Source organism: Urocitellus parryii, chromosome 2 (assembly GCF_045843805.1).
Source record: "Urocitellus parryii isolate mUroPar1 chromosome 2, mUroPar1.hap1, whole genome shotgun sequence".
Classification (NCBI taxonomy): domain Eukaryota; kingdom Metazoa; phylum Chordata; class Mammalia; order Rodentia; family Sciuridae; genus Urocitellus; species Urocitellus parryii.
The window spans coordinates 23916765-23937850 of record NC_135532.1 but is presented as its reverse complement, the minus strand read 5'-3'; the positions used below and the strand labels follow the sequence as shown (position 1 = coordinate 23937850).

Genomic DNA, 21086 nt, shown 5'->3' with positions numbered 1-21086 from the left:
ATCCATATACAAATAAAAAAAAATTTAAAAAAAGAAAAAAAGACATGCTTATATAAAACTATGAAAAAGAGATGTGCCTGAATTTTTTTTTTTTTGTTTATCATAACTTGTCTCCCTTGATGCCTGTTTTTTCCCCTCTTTACTGTTGAAGTTATCAAGAACATTACTTCACTCTTTGCTAATGAATCATAAAGGTCTGGGATTCCTTATTGCAAAATGGCTAGCATAACCTTCCTAGGCTGCCTAGCATCCTCTGGAACTTACAGGGAACAAGGTCAAGATAGGAAGTCCTTGCTGTCTGTGGTGGCCCACACCTGTATCCCAGTGGCTCAGGAGGGAAGTCAGGAGGGTGGTAACTTCAAGCCAGCCTGAGCAACTTAGTGAGACCCTGTTTCAAAATTAAAAAAATAAAAATGGCTGAGGATGTAGCTCAATGGTAAAACACACCTGGGTTCAATCCCAGTACCAAAAAAAAAAAAAAAAAAAAAAAAAAGGAAGAGTTTGGAAGTCCCATTCACAAGGAAGTGTTGCATTGTCAATCCCTCCTTAGACAGCCATTCAGGTCCTGCCCTGCACATAGCATTTGCTCCAGGGGGTGAATGGAGGTCAAAACTTAGCAAGACCGCTACCCTGGGCATCTGTCTAACTTGCACTAACAGGCTGTGTTCTAGCGGCAGTTCTGTAGGCCCACAGTCTCTTTGATTGCTAATCCCAGATCCATTAGGGCTGTGATTGCAAGGGTATGGAGACTGCCTCAGACCATTGTCTTGCCCTAATTTTGCATTCTGTCATTGCCTTTTAGCACTGCTGTTCGCTGCCATTTGACAGGACTTGTGCCTATCAGCAGATAAAAGCATCCTCTAGTCATTTCCTTTCATTATTTTCTTCCCTTTGTAGAGGCAAAAGGAATATCTCCCGCCACCTGAGTTTCAAGAATGCTGGAATAAATGGATAATAGACAACTAACTGGAGGAAAGGCATATACATTTATTTACATGCATATGTGTATGGAAGCCACATAAAATTTTTATGAAGCTCAAGGAAGGGCCAGATGGTTGAAGCTTAATTCTCTTCATAGAGGAGAGAGATGTGGGGAGGTATTTTAGAGGGGTGGTTAATGATTTTAGGGGGGATGAATGGACCTGAAGAACAGACAGTGGAGCTGGGAGTGTTTCAGTGGTAGAACGCTTGCCTGGCATGTGTGAGACCCTGGAGTCAATCCCCAGCACTACACACACACACGCAAAATAAAATTAAAAACAGAAAAAAAAGAACAATGATCCCTTTAGGTAGTTAAGGGAATCGCAGAGAAAAGCCCCATCCAACGTCTGCTGGACCCCAAGAGCCTAGTGAAAAATAACCAGCAGACCAGGGCCCCATACTTAGATGTGACATTCCCTGGGCTCCTTCACCTTCCATTACCTTCTTTCTCTTTATTTCCAAACTTTTTCCTGCTCTACTTTCTTTAGCTGTCTTATTCTCTTCCTCTCCTTCTCTACTTCCTTCCCTTTACCTCTTTTCTCCTCTTTCCTCCCTGAATTTGGAAAGAGGGATTTTAACTGTTGTTGTTTGCCTTTAAAAGACTACTGCCTTGGAACAGGGTATGGTGTCCCATACCCATAGTCCCAGGTCTTTAGGAGGCTTAGGTGGGAGAATCACCAGTTCCAGTCCAGCCTAGGCCACTTAGTGAGACCCTGTCTCAAAAACAAAGGAAAAACCCTGCTGTCTCAATGAAATATGCCCCCTCTCCCATCCACCCGAGGCACGGCCTTCCCGTCTTCATCTTCTTACCTGCTGTTCCGATCTCCCTTCTTCGGGCTTCTTGTCCTCCTTACTCTTTGTCGACGTTCGCCCACACGTGGACAGCGGTGCTTTCACGAGTGTCTATGGATGTTGGAGAGCATCCACCTGATTGCCTGGCTGTTTGTAGAAGGTCCCCACCTGAGATAGTCCCTTTACATTTTTTCAACCTGAGGAAGGTGTCAAGGCCCTATACATTCAATAGAAGCCGTATTTAGAATTTGAATTTGGGTTTTTCCCTGGGCTAGTGGTATGTGCTGTGATCCTCCTCATGACGCTGGGCAGCAGTGTCGGCTGCACCTCACAGTCACTCTGTGATCAGGAGAGGAAACCACCTAGAGTGCCTAGTTCCTAAGCCAGGCTGCTCAGTGGGATAGGTGTACTCAATGCAGTCTTTGCCAACTTATGATGGGTCTCTTGGGATGCAGAAAAACACATCATAAGCTAAGGAACATCTATTCCTAAACTACTCACAATTGGCAATCAAGGGTGCTGCTTCCCCTGCCCCGCTGGGCTTGCACTAATATGAGTTTTGAAGAATATCCAGTCTTTTAGACCCTTTCCCCTTTTGTCTCCTCTGCAGGCCTTCTCCTGCACGTCATGCACGTCATGCACGTCACTCCTTCCTGCTTGCCCTCCCTCTTGTTGCTTCTCTGATTGTCCCTCAGTCTCCTCCATAGGCTCCTTGATGTCCTCGCACATTTGTTGAGCGCTGATTATGTACCTACACTGTGCTAGGGGGAGAGAGGGCGTCAGTATGATATGACTCCTGGGCTCAAAGATATTATGTTTGATAGGAGAGAAAGAGATAAGCAGACATGCAAATCAGAGACGACAGTGTGCTGTGATCCAAGTAAGTTCTGGGAATCCCAGGGAGAGACTTGCACATCAGGCCTAGCCAGGGACCGACAGAATAGAAAAGGCTTTTCTTTCTTTCTTTCTTCTTCTTTTTTTTTTTTTTTTTTTTTAGTGCTAAGAATTGAACTCAGGGGCATTTAACCACTGAGCCTCACCCTTTTTATTTTTTCTTTTAAGACAGGCTGTTACTAAGTTGTTTAAGGCCTCGATAAGTTTCTGAGTCTGGCCTTGAACTTGGGAGGATGGCAATCCTCTTGCCTCAGCCTCCTGGTTGCTGGGATTACAGGCATATGCCATCATGCCTAAACTAGAAAAGGCTTTTTGAAGGATTTCATCCTTGGGCTGGGGGAAATTCTTGAAGAAGGAAAACCAGCAGGGAACATGGAATAGGGTAGGGATTGTGGAATCAGGAGGAGGATTTTTGGATAATAACTTAGATATATTCAGTGTGAGTGACTGAGTAGATCTTAGTGTAGTAGATACCTGAGCACAAGAGAAGTGCTCAGGTTGTAAATAGAGATTTGGGTGATGGTAGTTGCATTCCTAGGATTGGGTGAGATGGTTTGGTGGAGGATGAGGAAGGAGAGGATGCAGCTCTAGGGAATGAGAAGGGGCTTGTGAACAGAGCGCTGGAAGAGGAAAACAGGCGTCATCTACAGAAGTCACAGAAGGAAGGACCTGACGGAGGAGAGCTGGCCAACAGTAACAAAGACCAAAGAGAGATCAAATCAAATAGAGACAGGAGGGGAGCCACACTGGCCAGTGTGGGCCTTAGCCAAAGCAGTGAGAGGGGAAAGGCAGGCCACAGGGCCTAATGGTAAGATGGGTAAAATGCAAGTAGATAATTGGCACTCAAAAAATTGAATTTGGAGTTGGGCATATTCCCAGCTACCTGGAGGCTGAGGCAGGAGGATGGCAAGTTCAAGGCCAGTCTGGGCAACTTCGTGAGATTCTGTCTCAAAATAAAATTTCACAAAAGGGCTAGGAGATATAGCTCAGAGGCAGAACACTCCTGGGTTCAGTCCCCAGTACACCACGAAAATAGGGGGGTTCAGAGGGAGAGCTAGAGGGATTGTGACACAGACATTTTAGACTTCTTTAAAATTCTTAGTTGTTGATGGACATTTATTTTATTCATTTATTTATATGTGGTGTGAGAATTGAACCCAGTGCCTCACACATGCTAGGCAAGCACTCTACCAATGAGCTACAACCCAGCCCTGCATTTTAGTTTTTATGGATTTTGCTTTTATTTTTTAAAGAGTAAAGAGAGCACATTGGACACTTATAACTCGTGCCCTGTTCCTTTGAAAATCTTTCTTCAAAGAGTTAATTTTCCTGCCCTACTATTGGACTAATGTCATGATTCTTCTCAGCTCAGAAACTCTGAATTCTGCCTTAGTAAACCTCCCCAAAGTCATTTTTAGTTTAGTTTTTTTTTTTTTTCTGAATAGTTTCTTTGCTAGCACTCCTTTTTATTCCTAAAGCCATTTCCCAGCCAGAAACGAGATGATGGTCTTCACACCCACCCAAGGAGCGCAGAAGACAATCTGAAAATCACCTTAGTGGCTCGGCAGAGGTCCCTGTTGTCACATGTCTTTCTTAGAAAGCAAGATAGCACACCCAGTTCAATTCGATGTTCTTTTTAAGAACCACTGTCCTTTGGCCTCTGGGAAACGCTCTATAAGCAGCACAACTGACGGCAACCACGAGAGCTGAAGAGCTGGGCTGCTGTGTGTGCCTGATGTGTTACACACCATGACAACCGCTCCTGGCCCATTCAAGATGGGAGACCTTCTGTCGTCTGAAACTCCTGTTGAACTCGATTGCACTTTCTGTGATCGTACCGTTATGGCAAGTAACACTGTGATCCCATTCTTCCTAGTGTGTTCACCGCGACCTGGCAGCCAGGAACGTGCTCGTCACCCATGGGAAGGTGGTGAAGATTTGTGATTTTGGATTGGCTCGAGATATCCTGAGCGATTCCAACTACGTCGTCAGGGGCAATGTGAGGCTGCTACTTCTTCCATGTTTTTATTCTGCTGTTTTTGTGGGTTTTTTTTTTCATTATTACGGTAAACATCTGTACTCAGTAATGCAATTTTGATTTACAGTAACACATGCACAAAAAACTCTTAGAGCAGTTTGCTTACTTACGCTTGAAAGATTTTTTCTACAGCTTCAGGGAATTTTCCATCTATAATAAAAATGGAGCAAAATAGCCACACATCTATCCTTGGGCTAGCTAGTCAGAATAGATCCATTAGGGGCTTCTGAGTGCAGTCTGCACTTAAAAAGAAAAAAAAAATCTCATTACTTGCACTTATTTCAGTTTCTTTAGCTATAAAGAGACTGTTGGGTTATATTTCCAATTTTGAGAAAAGCTAATAGTTCCAATAGTTTTCAAAATGTACAACATATGAATGTTAAATATAAATCTTAAGGGCATGATAATTAAATATTAATTGATGAAGATTTGTTACCCTATTACTGTTAAAGCAGGGAGACATAAAGTATACCTGGGTCTGCTTTTAAATACAAGAGAAATACTCGGTGATTAATTTTGTAGTTGAAAGAGTGGTTTTTAAGAATTACAACACCTGGGGCTGGTATTGTGGTTCAGTGGCAGAGCACTTGCCTTGCCCGTATGAGGCACTGGGTTCAATCCTCAGCACCACATAAAAACAAATAAATAAAATAAAGATATTATGTCCAACTACAACTAAAAAAAATAAAATTAAAGAATTCTGACACCTTTTTTTAAGTCCCTATTCCTCTTCTTTTTGGTTATTCATTTTGAGGATTGCTCTCTCCATCTTTGTCCCTACTTGTGAAATAATAATAGTAGTAAAAGCTGGACTAGTCCTTACTATGTGCCAAGTACTCTTGTGGGCACTTTACATATATGAATTTATCCACTTTGTGGATGAGGAAACTGAGGTACAGAAAAGTAACATGTACTGGTTACACAGTACGTGGATTTGAACACAAAGAGTCTAGACACCAAGTCTCTGCCTCACCACTATGATACCACGTTTCCCAAAAGGGTTCCATTTACTTGGTAGGGCTATGGGAATAAACCAATAAAACCAACAGGAAAGCACCTTGTTTAGGATAAAGAGCCAATAAATGTGTAAGATCAAATTAAACTGCACTCCTACTAGGATCAAATGTAATCACCTTAGTTGATTTAAAATCTGCTCCTCAGTTATTACAGCTGAAATCATAAATATGCTGACCGCTCCTCCAGGGTGATGCAGCTTCTGTTCTACCAGCCAGCTGTCTCTTATGTGGGAAGGTGGATTCCATTTAGAACCACAATTAATTCTTTTAATGAATTAAATGAACCAGACTAGCCCGCTTGATTTGTTCAGCTCCTCCATTGTGTGTAGGACTTAAAACAGGGTTTTTTTCTTGGGCTTTGATTTTACTTGGCAGACTAAACATGTGCTGGGACGCGTTCCTGGATCCATGAAAAACAAAAATCAGTACAAAAGGCTCCGTCTCAGGAACCTAACCATCCCGAGTCCTGAGTCAAACCTGAGGTGGTACTAAGTCAAAACCCCCCTTTCATGCTACTGGAAATTATTAAAACCACAGAAACCAGTCTGGTATCATTTCTGGAAGTGATGACATAAGTTCCCCTCACCACATTCTTGGGGACAGCATTTCTACTAATGGTCTTCTGAGAAGTGTTTTAACAAGATTATACTAACGCACTTTGAGCCCACTTCCCTGCGGGCAACTGACTAGCCCTTCCTTAATGGAAAGCGTCTGACTACTGTTACATTTACCCCTTGGAAGCGCCAGCTTTTGTTCAAGATGAGTTTTAAGGATTATATTTATATAGCCAGACACACACACACACACACACACACACACACACACACACATACACGGCTACTATTTTTAGAAAGTTAACTTGAAAGTGAGAAACTTTCACATGAGGAATGTGATTTTCTCAATTAAATATGAAGAGAAGCATGGCATAGAGGCACATGCTTGTAATCCCAGGGACTCAAGAGGTTGAGACAGGAGGATTGCAAGTAACAAACAAACAAATAAAAGAAGGGCCTCAGGGGAATAATACATTTCATCATCTACTGAAACAGAAGAAGCCAGGGGACTGTACGTGGGAGATTCACTGTGGGATCTCCTCTTGGGTTTTACGTAGGCCCGTCTGCCTGTAAAGTGGATGGCTCCTGAAAGCTTGTTTGAAGGGATCTACACAATTAAGAGTGATGTCTGGTCGTACGGAATATTACTCTGGGAAATATTCTCACTTGGTATGTTTGGCACTTTGCTCGTGTCCCTGGGCTCTGGGTCTTGTGCATCTTGTTCCTTCTGCACCCCTCCCCACCCTTGCACCCCCTAAACCAGAGGGTACATAAAATGCCACCTGGGCTTCTCCCATAGCTCCTGGTCTTGCTTCTGTTGCAACACATGCCACTTGATGTGTTACTTGCTGATGTCCCTAAGCCGTCTTCCTCACTGGTCCGCAACCTGCTTGGGAAGTCTTGTGACTGTCCCGTTGCAGCCCTCGCTGCAGGCTGTCCCTGGCACATGGGAGTTCTTGATACATGTTTGCCACGAATGGATCACCAAATGAAGAAATGGATGAATGGCTACACTGCTTTCCTCTTTTTTCTCAGGTGTGAATCCTTACCCTGGCATTCCAGTTGATGCTAACTTCTATAAACTCATTCAGAGTGGATTTAAAATGGACCAGCCATTTTATGCTACAGAAGAAATGTAAGTTCCAATTGGACAGTAGTAGATTGGTTGAAATCAGAAATTTACGATCTGTCCACCTCCAAATGCATGACACACATGGAAAATAGTAAAAACTCCTTAATGCAAAGTTCATATTATTCGTCTTGAAAATGCTGACAAAAATCTTCCTGTTTGGGGGACTACTAACTGATCCTTGCCTGTCCTCAGAGGCTTCTGGATCTTAATTACTTTGCTTGAAGTGATCTGTGAGGATGAGACTCCATCTCCTTCATTGTATCATTAAATGCATTTCTGTTCATCTTCTAATTTCTCCTTTCTGAGTACAAAATCTAGTGGAGTACTTGCCATAAAATAAACATGCCCTAAACACATAGCTGTACCTAAATGTGCTTCATGATATGGAAAACAGTTCATTTTACTTCATTTGTGTCTCTTCATCTTGGTCCTTGTTCTCTTGCTTTTCCAGATACTTTATAATGCAATCCTGCTGGGCTTTTGACTCGAGGAAGCGGCCGTCCTTCCCTAACCTGACTTCATTTTTAGGATGTCAGCTGGCAGATGCAGAAGAAGCGGTAGGTAGCAGCCAGAACTTGATATTACTATAAAGGAAATTGGTAATTGACAGCATGCCTTGTTGGACCAAATTGACCAAGTTGTCTGTCTCTCCTCAGTTCATCTAGGTTGCCCCTTGAAATTTGTGTAGGTTGAGACATATTTATTAAGAGGTGTTTCTAGGAAAAAATAAATCTTTTCTCGAGATTTCAGTCAATTGATTCAATAAAGTAAAATTCAACACAGAGGATTGGACAACTAAATAAAACTTAATTCCTCCCCAACCCACTAGTCTTCCCTAATTCAACATGAAGCTTTAGTACAGACTAATCACATGGGCCAATCATATGACATGGTAGAAAAGAAAGAGCATTGGACTGGGGTCATGAGAGTTAAATACCAGCTCAGGGGCTGGGGATATAGCTCAGTTGGTAGAGTGCTTGCCTTGCATGCAAAAGGCCCTGGGTTCACTCCCCAGCACCACACACACACACACACACACACACACACACACACACACACACAAATAATAATCAAATTAAAAAAAACCAGCTCCTAATATTGTGCCCTTTATGATAACTCACTTTACTTCTCCTGGCCTCAGTGTTTCCATCTGCAAAATGAGTTGCCAAACTAGACGATCTGTGAGCTTTGGGAAATTGGGATTGCTTTGTTAATTCTTTCCCCAGTCATACCACCTGGTATAGCAAAAACAGTTATCCTTGGATGCAGTGAACAAAAGATGAACCTTGAACTCCCACTGCCTACGATTGCATCCTGGCTCTAATCATTTACTTCTCCTATGACTTGTCTTCAGTCAGTCTTTTTAGGGGGTCAGTCCCATTTCTTCATCTGAAATATGAAATTAAAAATATTACTTCATGGAGTTGTAAAAAGGAGTAAATAAGATGATATATGTGAAGACTTTGCATATACTGGGAAATTGGTATTTACTCACAAAATATTATTTAAACATAAATATGATGTGTATTGGGGGCCTGGGAATAGAATCAAGGACCTTGAGCATGGTAGGCAAGTACTGAGCCACCTCCCCCCAGCCCTCCAGCCCCATAAACCCAATTCTTTAAGTGGATTCTCTGTCCTTTTTTCTAAATCGCTGAGTCCATTTTCAATGTTTGTTCTTTCTATAGACGTGTTTAGATAATGTGTGTCCTTTCTTCCTGTGATTTTCTTAACAATCACATATAGAAACTAAGTTATTGTCAGAGAATGAAGTCAAAAGGTTGGTAGATGGAAAACCCCCAAGGTCCTTAAAAGCTGTTGGGCAGATGACCTATAAATAGATAATGAATAAGAAAAACTGAAAGAGGAGCTCTAGAAAGACACCAAATATGAGCTGGTGGAGTAAAGAGAAAGGATTGACCAATGTTTACTGTTAGTTGGGTATGAATTCATGGGGGGATCTGAATGAGGTGTGAAGAATGAGGAGCATTTTGTCTTTGGGAGAATGGAGGATGGATAGAATATTCCAGGCTCCATGGACAAAAGAAATCAAGGTTCAAAGTTGAGAAAGTAGAGAGAAAACCAATGGCTGTGGCTGGCAGGCAGGGTGGGTGGGGCACAGGGAAGGAAGCGAGACTGTAAAGATGGCCCGCCTAGGCCAGATCCACCCCTGCTGAGGAACCGCTTGGCTTGTTCAGGACCTCTGGGGCTTTGGTGTGAGGCTCTCCTTTCATGTCCCCACACCCAAAAGCTGTTCAAATCCCCTTTCCTCTATTCAGGAAGCCCAAGAGGCCTCAGTACCTGTTGGACGGCAACTTCCTGGATGATCCAGTCCTGAGTGAATTCATGTTCAAAGACACACGGTTACCAGCTTTCCTCCCAATTCCTTCCTCTCTGCCCCCTGACCCTCCCAGATGAAAGGTTCTTTTCCCTACCAGCCTAGGAGCCATGGGTGATCCAGGGGAAAAACAAAACCAAACAAAAAATAGTAGCTCCTCAAGCAAGGTGGAAAATGGCGCCACCATCCCATCTCTGAGTGGGATGAGTTCAGAGAGGAGCTCTGGCTCAGGGCTCGGGCAGCTTGTTCCATTCTGATACAGTCTAAAGGAATGAAGTGCAGATTAGGTTTCAGCCCCCACCTGCCCCCTCTGCTGGGCACTTTTGTGCAAAGCCTAATCCACACAAGTGTACCAGGAAGCTGGGCCCACTAGGAGCTTTTCTGCTGCCATTGTCGCTCCATTTCTTAAACACAATCCTGCCTTATCTCTGGGATGGGAAAACCAGCATGGCCACCATGGCCAGGGTAGTTTTCCCTGGACATACATGAGTGATTGTGTAAAATCTGCATCTTCAAGGACTAAGGAAGGAAAATGGCTCTCAGAGAACTAGGGTCAAGGGGTGGAAAATACATAGAGAAAGCATCACTGTTAGATCTAACCTCAGCACCAGCAGGGTCAGATCAGGGAATGGTTGATGAACGTGCTCGGGCATGAGTTAGAGAATGGTGAATTCGTGACCATTTTTAGGATAGGGCTGGGATGTAGCTCAGTGGTAGAGTGTATGCTTAGCATATGTAAAGCCTGGGGTTCAGTCCCCAGCACCAAAAAAAGAAAAAGAAAAAAAATTCTAGGATGGACAAACAAGCTTTCATCTTTAAGACCCAGGTCAAACAATCTTTCCTCTGGCAAAGCTTCCTTCAGCTTCCCATGTCTGATTTTAGGCTCCTTCTGAATTTCCAGGACACTTTCTATGTATAACTCGGTGTGAGACTCAACTCATATTGTATGCTGATTTTGTTCTGTGGGTCTGTCTTTCTCAGCCCGGGCTAGATTGTAAAGGCAAGGATGATGTCCCTCCCGTCTCCACGATGTAATGTAATGCTTGCCGCCTATCTATTAAGTCATGAGCGAATGTCAGCATGAGAGTAGGTTAGAGGCCACGTCTGTTTTGTTCATTGTTCTAATCCCAGCTGCTGGCACTTGTGGAAGAAAGGGAGGTGGGGGGAGAAGGAGGAAAGCGTAACAGCAAGTTTGGAGAAGCCAGGCGAAAAATCAAATGTAAGGACCTTCATCAAGATAGGGCTGAGCAACAAGGAGGGGATGGACCTGGGCAGCGGCAGTGTGGGGTGATGGAAGGAGGGGACTGAACTCTAGTTTCCCCTATTTCCCCACATTTTGTTTGCTTTGAGATGGGGTCTTGGGGTCTTGCTGTGTTGCCCAGGCTGGTCTCTAACTCCTGGAATCAAAGGATCCTCCTGCCTCAGCCTCCAAGTAGCTGGAACTATGGGCACATGCTACCATGCTCTGCTTCACATTTATTTTGAAAAAAAAATTTTTAGCAGATATATGAAAATGTAAAAACTGTACATATTAGTGGGATACCACATAATGCTTTGATAAGATTTGAATCAGGTTAAAAACATTTACTTCCTCATCATTTTCCTTCTTATGCCTGCCCCCCAGATTATAGGAAATCTATATAGCTGTGTGTCACTTAACAACGGGGTTAGGAGATTTTGTAGTTGGGTGAACATCATGGAGGGCACTTACATGAACATGGATGTAAGAGGCTATCATACATCAGGCGGTGTGGTATACACAGTCATAGGTGCAGTCCATCATTGGACAAAATGTCACCAAGAAGCATATAGCTCTGTGTGTGTGTGTGTGTGTGTGTGTGTGTGTGTGTGTGTGTTTATGAAAAGTAGTGAGGTAATAAATGCCTTTGAAAGCAAGAAAGAAATCTCACTGTGGACCAGAAATTGGACAGTCCCTGAGACAATGAAACCATCTAATATTGGGTGGAGAGGGAAGACCCACAATGAAGGATGCTCATGAAAAACTAGGAAAAGTGCTAACACTCAGCAGGACAAGGTTGCATGGTATTCTGCAGAGGTTCCAAGCAGAGGCAGGTTCATTGTCAAGCAAGCGTCAGATGAAATATGGATGTTAAAAGTGTAAGATAAGAATAGGGTTGAGCATGAGCACATATTTAGTGTGCACAAGGTCCTGGGTTCAGTTCCTGGCATGCAAACACACACACACACACACACACACACACACACACACAGTAAGAATTATCACTGCAAGATACAAATATAATACACAACTTTTGATTCAGTATAAGAAAAAGGAAGAAGACCATAGAAAGCATCATCAACCATTAAAACAAAGAAGAAAGAAATAAAAAAAGAATTCTTGGAAATAGCACAAAATGGCAAGAATTAGTAAGCCTTCTAACTAAAGAGAACTTAAGAGTAAATAAAATTGTTATAATGCAGGCCACATTTACTAACCTGAAGGCAATGAAATGAAAAATCACTAAGAGCCACCAAAAAACTCCCCAAGGGCTAGGGCTGTGTGTGGCTCAGTGGTAGAACACCTGCCCAGCAAGTGTGAGGCCCTAGGATCCATCCACTGCCAAAAATATACCTGTACTCCCAGATTCACGTACCAAAATTAGAAATCACACTTCTTAACAAAGTTATTTGTTAAAATGAAGGAGAACGGAGGAGAATAAACAAAAAAGAACAGTGCCAATGTAGAACCTGGGGAACTTACCCAGATTCATGATGGTAAAATCATCTACTAGAAAACAAAATGACCAAACTTTCAATTCAAGATTTCATCTGACTCCAGTCAGAATGGCAATTGTCAAGAATACAAGCAACAATAAATATAGGTAAGGATGTGAGAGAAAAGGTATAGTCCTACATTGCTGGTGGCACTGCAAATTGGTGCAACCATTATGGAAATCGGTGTAGAAATTCCTCAGAAAACTTGAAATGGAATCATCACTTGACCCAGCTATCCCACTCCTCAGTTTGTACCCAAAGGACTTAAAATCAGCACACTACATTGACGCAGCCACATCAATGTTTATAGCAGCTCAACTTAAAATAGCTAAACTGTGGAACCAACCCAGGTGTCCTTCACAGATGAATAGATAAGGAAAATGTGGTATAATACACAATGGAATATTACTCAGAGTTAAAGAAGAATGAAATTATGGCATTTGCTGGTAAATGGATGGAGCTGGAGAATATCATGCTAAGCAAAATAAGCCAATCCTGAAAAACCAAAGGTTGGATGTTTTCTCTGATATGCGAATGCTAATTCACAATAAGGGGGCCGTGGCTAGGGAAGAATAGAGTTACTTTGGATTAGAGGGGAGGGATATGGGGATAGGAAGGATAGTAAAGTGAATCTGACATTATTACCCTATGTACTTATATGACTACACGACTGTTGTGACTCTATATCATGTATAACCAGAAGAAATATGATGTGTCAAAGTGCATTCTACTGTCATGTATAACTAGTTAGAACAAATAAAAAAGAGTTTATAGAGAGGGTATGCAATGAAAGAAGAAGGAGGAAGGAGAGGGAAAAGAGAATGCACAAAGCTGAAAGGAGGAGTTAATACCTACATAGGGTGCCACATACCAGTACTCCCAGCTACTTGGGAGGCTGAGGCAGGAGGATCGCAGTGGGCCAGCCCCAGCAACTTAGAGAGACCCTGTCTCTAAATAAAAAATTAAAAAGGCTGGGGATGGGCCTAGGTGTGTAGCTTGGTGGAAGAGCACTTGTCTAGCATATGCAAGGCCCTTGGTCCAATGCCCAATACTTGAAAAATTAGTAGAGATAAAGTCATAATAAAGGAAGCAGCAGCAACAACAAAATTATAGTGATAATCATGAAAACCAGAAGTTGTTTCTTTGAATGAATAATGTAATTTCTAGCATTTTTGAGTGTTTATCATACACAGTACCAACTAACCTGTTACTCATCACTCATTCATCCTCATGTGAATCCCATGAAGTAGGTTCTATCTTTTTCAAATTAGTACATTGAGGTCCAGAGAGTTAGGTAATTTGCCAATGGTAACACATACAGAATTGGGAGACCACTGTTTGGATGGAGTATACCCTGGAAATTAATATTTTATATTAACAAAGTATACAATATACTACCAAAGTATAGTATCTTAGAAGTGAACAATTAAAATAAAAAAAGAAAAAGCACAAATAACATCAAGAATGGAAAGGAGGATGTTAATTAAGGAAAGTGATAGATTTGAAAACCTAAGGTCCCACATTTTTATAAGGATATTGTGTTCATGCGTTACCTGTGCGACTAAAGAGTCCTTGAAAAGTCACTTAAAGAAATGGAAAAGAAAAAATTAAAAGGAGTGCTATAAATAGACCTAGTAACTGATTGGCTGCAGGAGTAGAGAGAGACGGAGAAGACAGAGGTGGTTCTGAAACCTGTAGACCGTGGCACTGGAGGAATGGCGGTGGCTATGAGTTCAGGAGAGACTATGTTATGAATATTTATGTTACAGTTTTCACTGTGCAGTTAGAAATTCAGTGCTAGAGGTATACAGTTGGACTCAAGCAAGTCTAATGGCTCATAACATGTTATGTCTACTTCACAAACACGTCTGATGAGGCACTGCTTGTCTCTGGGTCACGGGCAAAGCTGCCATTATGTAGCACCAGGTTCACATAAGGGTGTGTGTGTGTGTGTGTGTGTGTGTGTGTGTGTGTGTGTGTGTGTTTTATTTTCCTAGAAAGAAAAAATAAATAAATCGCTACATCTAATCAGCACTGCAACTGTCAAAATAAGACGAAAAAAGCAGTAGCGAGGGTGGAGGGAAGAAGGGAATTTGTAAAATCTAAATAAAGAGAATGCGCAATCCCTAAATCATACGGAATTCTGATAAATAATAAGAAAAACATGCATACTCTTTTGTGTATAGAAAAAGCTGAACAAAGTAAGCAGGCTGGCCACAGTAAGATGCAAATGGCCATTAAGTACACAAAGGATGCTTAACTGTGTCTCTAACGAAACATACGCAAGTAAGGAGATAAGTCTCATTTCTTTTTTTTTTTAATTAGTTGCTCAAGACAATACCATAATCTTGACATATCATACATTTAATTCAAATGGGGTATGGATTCTTATTTTTCCACGTGTACAGATTGCAGGATCACATTGGTTACACAGCCACGTTTATACATACAGCAATACTAGTGTCTGTTGTATTCTGCTGCCCTTCCAAAGGGGCAGAGGTGTGAAAGACTGAGTACCTACGGTTGGGAACGTTCTAGAGAATGGTGTTCCCAGAAGAAATAAATACACACACACACACAAAAAAAAAAACAAAAACCCAGAATATTTAGCCTGATCCTACTGACACAAAACTGTGTGTGCATAGCAAGCTGTCTATATGAGAGTGGTTACCTCTTATGATTTTTAGCTTCTATACCTTTCTGTATTTCTTAAATTATCTGTTGAATGTGTGTTAACTTCATAATCAGGAAACAAATTAAACTGGGTGTGGTAGCACACACCTGTGTTCCCAGCTACTCTGGAGCCTGAGGCTGAAGGATCACTTGAGCCCAAGAGCTTGAGACCAGCTTGGACAGCACAGGGAGCCCCTGTCTCAAAAAAAAAAAAAAAAAAAAAAAAAAAAAAAAAAGTTAAGCTATTCTCATTTTGGAAAAAAAAAAGTTAAATTAAAAACCCACAAAAGTAGCAAGTGAGAACTCAAGCATCATTCCCCTGGTTTAATGCATCCTTCCTTCCTTCCTTCCTTCCTTCCTTCCTTCCTTCCTTCCTTCTGATACTGAGGGTTGAACAAGCCCTGGCACAATCTAGGCAAGAGCTCTACCACTGAGCTACATTCCAGCCTGGCTTTGGACTTTCTTGTGACAATTTCTAAGGGTGGGAATAATAATGAAATAATTGTTTTTACTCTGACTTCATTTCTGCACGAATAAGAGGACCAATATTGGTTTGTCAATGAATTTGTAGAATATCCTGTAAGATCTATGTGATGATCCACGTAAACCCATCATTTTAATTTAGATATTTTGCTATATAGGTACATAGCATATCCATCTAAATCAGGTGGTAATCAGTGTTCTATCTCTTTTCCATATTAGATGTATCAGAACATGGATGGCCATATTTCAGAACGTGCTTCCGTCTACCAAAACAAGCGACCTTTGGGCAGAGAGGTGGATTTGGAGCCACCCTCTCCACAGGCTCAGGTTGAAGATCCATAGAGAAACCAGTTAGTCTAAGGACTTCATCCCCCTGCCCACCTTAAACAGGCGGTAGATCACCAAAACAAGATTAATTTCATCACCAAAAGAAAATAGATTATCAGCTGCTGCTTCGCCGGACTTTTCTCTAGAAGCTGTCTGCAAGTACTCTTGTTTTCAAAAAGACTTTTGTAAAATCGAATCATCCTGTGCACGAGGCAGGAAGAGCCGATAACTAACATGATTGGTGCCGGACCTACATCCAAGGCCGTCTCAGGCTGGCTTGAGTGAATTGTGTACCTGAGGTATAGTACATTCTTGTAAATACATGAAACAAAAGCATTTTGCTAAGGAGAAGCTAATATGATTTTTTAAAAATCTATGTTTTAAAATAATATGTAACTTTTTCAGCTATTTAGTGATATATTTTATGGATGGAAATAAACTTTCTATTATAGAAATGTTCATTGTTGAATTATTGACATGGAATATTTAGGGCAAGACTGAACTAGAGTTCACGAACCACTGAGATTGTGTGCAGTGTTTGTTTGTTTTGTGTGTGTAATAAAACACACGCATGCACGTGTGTTTTATTAAGAGGGTCCATTCTGTCATCAGATTCTTAAAATCGTCCCTGACTCCAATCCCGACTAGGTTAAGTATGACTGATATGTCTGTTCTCTTCTCTGACTCCCCATCCTCCAACTCTTGGTGCCTGTGGTCCTTTGAAACCCAATATTCTCCTGTCCATAGGCTTATAAACTTGGCTTGTCCTTATCCTCTTATACCCTAGGTGCCACCAAGTTCTGCCCCTTTTTTCTTTGTTTGGGGGTTGGTTTGCTTTTGGGGTCTTACTGTGTTACCCAGGTTGGTCTCAAACTCCCAGGATCAAGTGATACTCCCACCTCTGCCTCCTGCGTAGCTGGGCCCACAGGCACGTCACCACCTCTGGCTCCTTTCCTTCTCCTTGATCTTCAAATATAATAACAAATGGATAAAGGCTCTGGAGCCCTTCCACCAAGGCTGGTGGGCTTTACATCTTAGCTGTTGTCGCCTGGGGCAATGCTGGGGTTTGAATGTGTTCCCCTAAATTCATGTGTTGGAAACACCTAATTTTCTATACAACGAGGCTGAAACTTGGGGACTTTAGGAGATGATGAAGTTATGGATGGATTCGTGTTACTGTGGGAGTGGGTTCGTTATCATGAGTGGGTTTAACAGTGAGTTTGGCCTCCTCTTGCTCTCCCAGGCATGGCCTCTCTCTCTCCCTCTCACCACACTATGACTTCTGCCATGAGGTGACTCACCAAAAGCCTTCTCCAGAGGTGTGTCCTTGATCTTGGGTTCCTCATCTCCATAATCCTGAGCCAAACAAATTTCCCTTTATTAGACATTTCCCAGCCTCCATTATTCTGTTAGAGCAGCACGGATAGACGGAGGCAAGGAGGCAAGGACCTCAATGCCTCTAGCCCTGGTTACCTTTTCTGAGGACGGTAATCACATCTCTCAGGATTATCTGGAGAATTAGATAAGTTAAATATCTAGCATATACGGGTTATCTAGAGCATAAACATACAAATCACTTAGACCAATGCCTGTCACCTAAGTGTGACCTAATGTTATCATTTGCACTTTCTTTTCTGGGTTTTCCGTAAGTCACCGTCAACTCAAGAGTAGACAAATCCAGGGCTGGGGTTGTAGTTCCGTGGTAGAATGCTTGCCTAGCATATTCGAGGCCCCGACTTTGATCCTCAGCACCACATAAAAATAAATAAATAAAATAAAGGCCTTGTGTCCAACTATACCTAACAAATAAATATTTTTTTTAAAAAAAGTAGATGAATCCCTTCTTCACTTAATTCTTCCAAACTCTTCACCATCGGTGTTTAAGCCGCTGCCAAATTCATCTTCCCAAAGTATTGATTTGCATATGTCACTAGGTGGAGAAATTTTGGTGGCCTCCAGTGCCTAGCAGCAAAGCCACATTCTTGGGGTTCTGTGCCCACTGTGGACTCAATGTACTCCATTTCTCAGTACCCGCCATGTAATGCCGGCTCTCTAGCCAAAACAACTTACTCCTACACAGATTTCCTTTTCCTTACCCTCCCTGTACCTGGATGCCAACTCCATTCTCTTCTTCCCATAAGCCCTTGCTTCCTGATCACCCTTCAGCTCTGTCTCCTCCCTCAGGCCCTTCCCCGTCTCCCTGTTGGCTTCCTCCACGGCAACCTTGGAAAGGCTTCTTGTGTCTACCGTCCCAATGGCTTTGAACGTGGAGCCCACCCACCTGTGCTGTTTCCCTAAGTAAACGCCCTGTCTTTTCTATCCGGTGTTAGTAAGTTTGAAGGCAGGCAGATACGATTAACACTAAGTTGTGTGCTTCACTCCTGTCTGTGTACAGTGTCTGGATACAGTAAGTAGATGTCTTCCATTAGTTTTTTACCCACTTTAGTAAATGCATAAAATTCACTTGAAGTGAAGCATTCAAATAGTTTGATATTTTTACTTATAGTAATGAATGAAGTCCCCCTTGACTCACACAACCCAAATGCCAAAATACTTCTTTAGAAGAACTAGTATTAAAGTTTGAGGCATGTCTTCTTGTTTAAATATATTTACATTATTCACACAGTTTCACACACATGCTCACTTCTTTGTTTTTTACATATATGCAATCACAGTAGCTATACTCCCCAACAGGCTTTTTTGTTCTTTATGTGTCAATATTTTCTCACATATGTATATGTATGATACACATTAGAGGGGCATGTTATGTGCAATCATACTAAGAACTAGATCTGCATGACCTTGTTTAATCTTTGTAATTACTTTATGAAGTAGGTAATAAAATTATTACCATTTTTTTTTCACTAAAGAAACTGAAAGTTAGGCTAATAACTTGCAGTCTCCAAACCTTATTAACATGTACCTGTCTTGGTACCTCATATAAGTTGAATCATGTAGTGTTTGTCTTTTTTAAAAAATTTTTTAAATTCTAATTTGTCATATATGACAACAGAATGCATTACAATTCATATTACACACATAGAGCACAATTTTTTATATCTCTGGTTGTATACAAAGTATATTCACACCATTAGTGTCTTCATACATGTACCTAGGGTAATGATGTCCATCTCATTCCACCATCTTTTTTTACCCCCTTGCCCCCTCCCTTCCCCTCCCTCCCCTTTGCCCTATCTAGAGTTTGTCTAATCTTCCCATGTTTCCCCTCCCAACCCTACTATGAATCAGCCTCCTTATGTCAGAGAAAACATTTTCATTTGGTTTTTGGGGATTGGCTAACTTCACTTTTTTGTGCCTGGCTTATTTCATTTAGCATAATGTTCTCAAGTTCCATCCATATTATAGCATATATAATTTCCCTCCTTTTTAGGGCACCATAATATTCCATTATGTACATAGGGTGCATTTTATTTATCTATTTATCTATCAAAGGACACAGGTGTTAGTTCCACCCCTTGACTAGTATGAATAATGCTGAACATGGGTACGCAAATATCTCTTCAAGACCCTGCTTTCAATTATTTAGGAGATATATATATATATCTCAGTACCCGCCATGTAAGTGGTATATGATAGTTTTATTTTGACTTGTTGAGTTTATTAAAGGCTATGTTGTAGGGATCACATGTTTCTTTGACCATCCAGTATCACTATCAGTTACAGGGTAACAGCATCATGATTTAGGGTATTCTTTCTCTCTAGGACGTGCAGGTTGCTGTGATTTTAAGCAGGTGGTTTTGTCTTCTAGTCGTGGAGAGTTCTTGCTAGAGGGACCACGTTAGGCTAATAAAGTTTTTTTCTTGTTCTGGGTCTTTGTGCCTTGGCTGAAGTTGGTCAAGGATGAACAAAGGAGCCAGAGCTTATTGATTTAGTACCAGTCTCTTGACAGGCGACACAGATCCCACAGCTGTGTTCCTGGGGCTGCTCTGGTCCCCTTCTTTCCCAAGCCTTCGTCTCTGGTCTTCTGTGAGCTGCCTAAATGCATGGGCTCAGGTCCACCTCAGTAGCTCCAACCCGAGAACCCCGACGGGGACAGCACGTGGACTCACACTTCAGAACTGCTTTCCTGTTTTAAAGTCACCAAAGGATTTGATTTCCTTGAAAATGAATCTTCTCTTGTTTATAAGCTTTATAGAAATGATATTGTGGTCTCTATCCAATTGCCAGATCCTGTTTCCTTTTTTTAAAAAAAATCAATATTATGCTTCTAAGACTTATTCATGGTTCATATTGAGAACACCCCTAACCCAAAAATCTTAATTTCAAAATCAAAATCTAAAAAAAATATATATGTTTTGGTACTGGGGCACTCAACCACTGAGCCACATCCCCAGCCCTATTTTGTATTTTATTTAGAGACAGGGCCTCACTGAGTTGCTAAGTGCCTTGCCATTGCTGAGGTTGCCTTTGAACTCACGATCCTCCTGTCTCAACCTCCAGAGCCACTGGAGCCACGCCAGCACAAAATCCCAAAATTTTTGAGCCAACATGATACTCCATGAGTGGAAAATTCCACACCTAACCCCACGTGACAGGTGGTTGCAACCAAAACGCAGATGCATATATTGTATAAAATTGCCTTCAGAGCTGGGTGTGGTGGCTCATGCCTGTAATCCTAGCAATTCGGGAGGCAGAGGCAGGAGGAGCACAAGTTTCTGAGGTCAGCCTAGGCAACTTAGTGAGCTCCTGTCTCAGAATTTAAATAAATAAATAAATAAGACTGGGAATGTAGCTCAGTGGTAAGGTGCTGCTGTGTTCAATCCCCAGGAGAAAAAACAAATTATCTTCAGGCTACAAGTATAAGTTGTATGTAAAAGAAATGAATTTTGTGCTTAGACTTGGGGCCCATCCCCAGTTATCTCATTTTGTATATGTAAGTATTCCAACATCTAAAAAGTGCAAAATCTGAACCACTCTGGTCCCAGTATTTTGGATGAGGGCTACTTAACCTATATAACATGGAGCTGAAGTTCCTTCATTTCTGAACATACAATTACCAAAACATACAATTACAAAAACATGCTATTTATTATTCTCACACTAATGACACTTGAATTTTTTTTTGGGGGGGGTTGGGTTGGGTGGTGATTCAGATATTCTT

The 21086-nt window shown here is 41.7% G+C and overlaps 1 protein-coding gene across 1 annotated transcript in view; it reads left to right on the top strand.

The window, feature by feature from the left end:
- Flt3 (fms related receptor tyrosine kinase 3) overlaps positions 1–15979 on the top strand; it is a 62508-nt gene extending 46529 nt beyond the window's left edge. The window contains exons 19-23 of the mRNA XM_026388383.2: positions 4544–4666; positions 6833–6944; positions 7311–7410; positions 7859–7964; positions 15857–15979. Coding sequence (XP_026244168.2) covers positions 4544–4666; positions 6833–6944; positions 7311–7410; positions 7859–7964; positions 15857–15979 — 564 coding nt within the window. The remainder of the gene's footprint in view (positions 1–4543; positions 4667–6832; positions 6945–7310; positions 7411–7858; positions 7965–15856) is intronic.
- The last annotated feature ends 5107 nt before the right edge of the window (positions 15980–21086 follow it).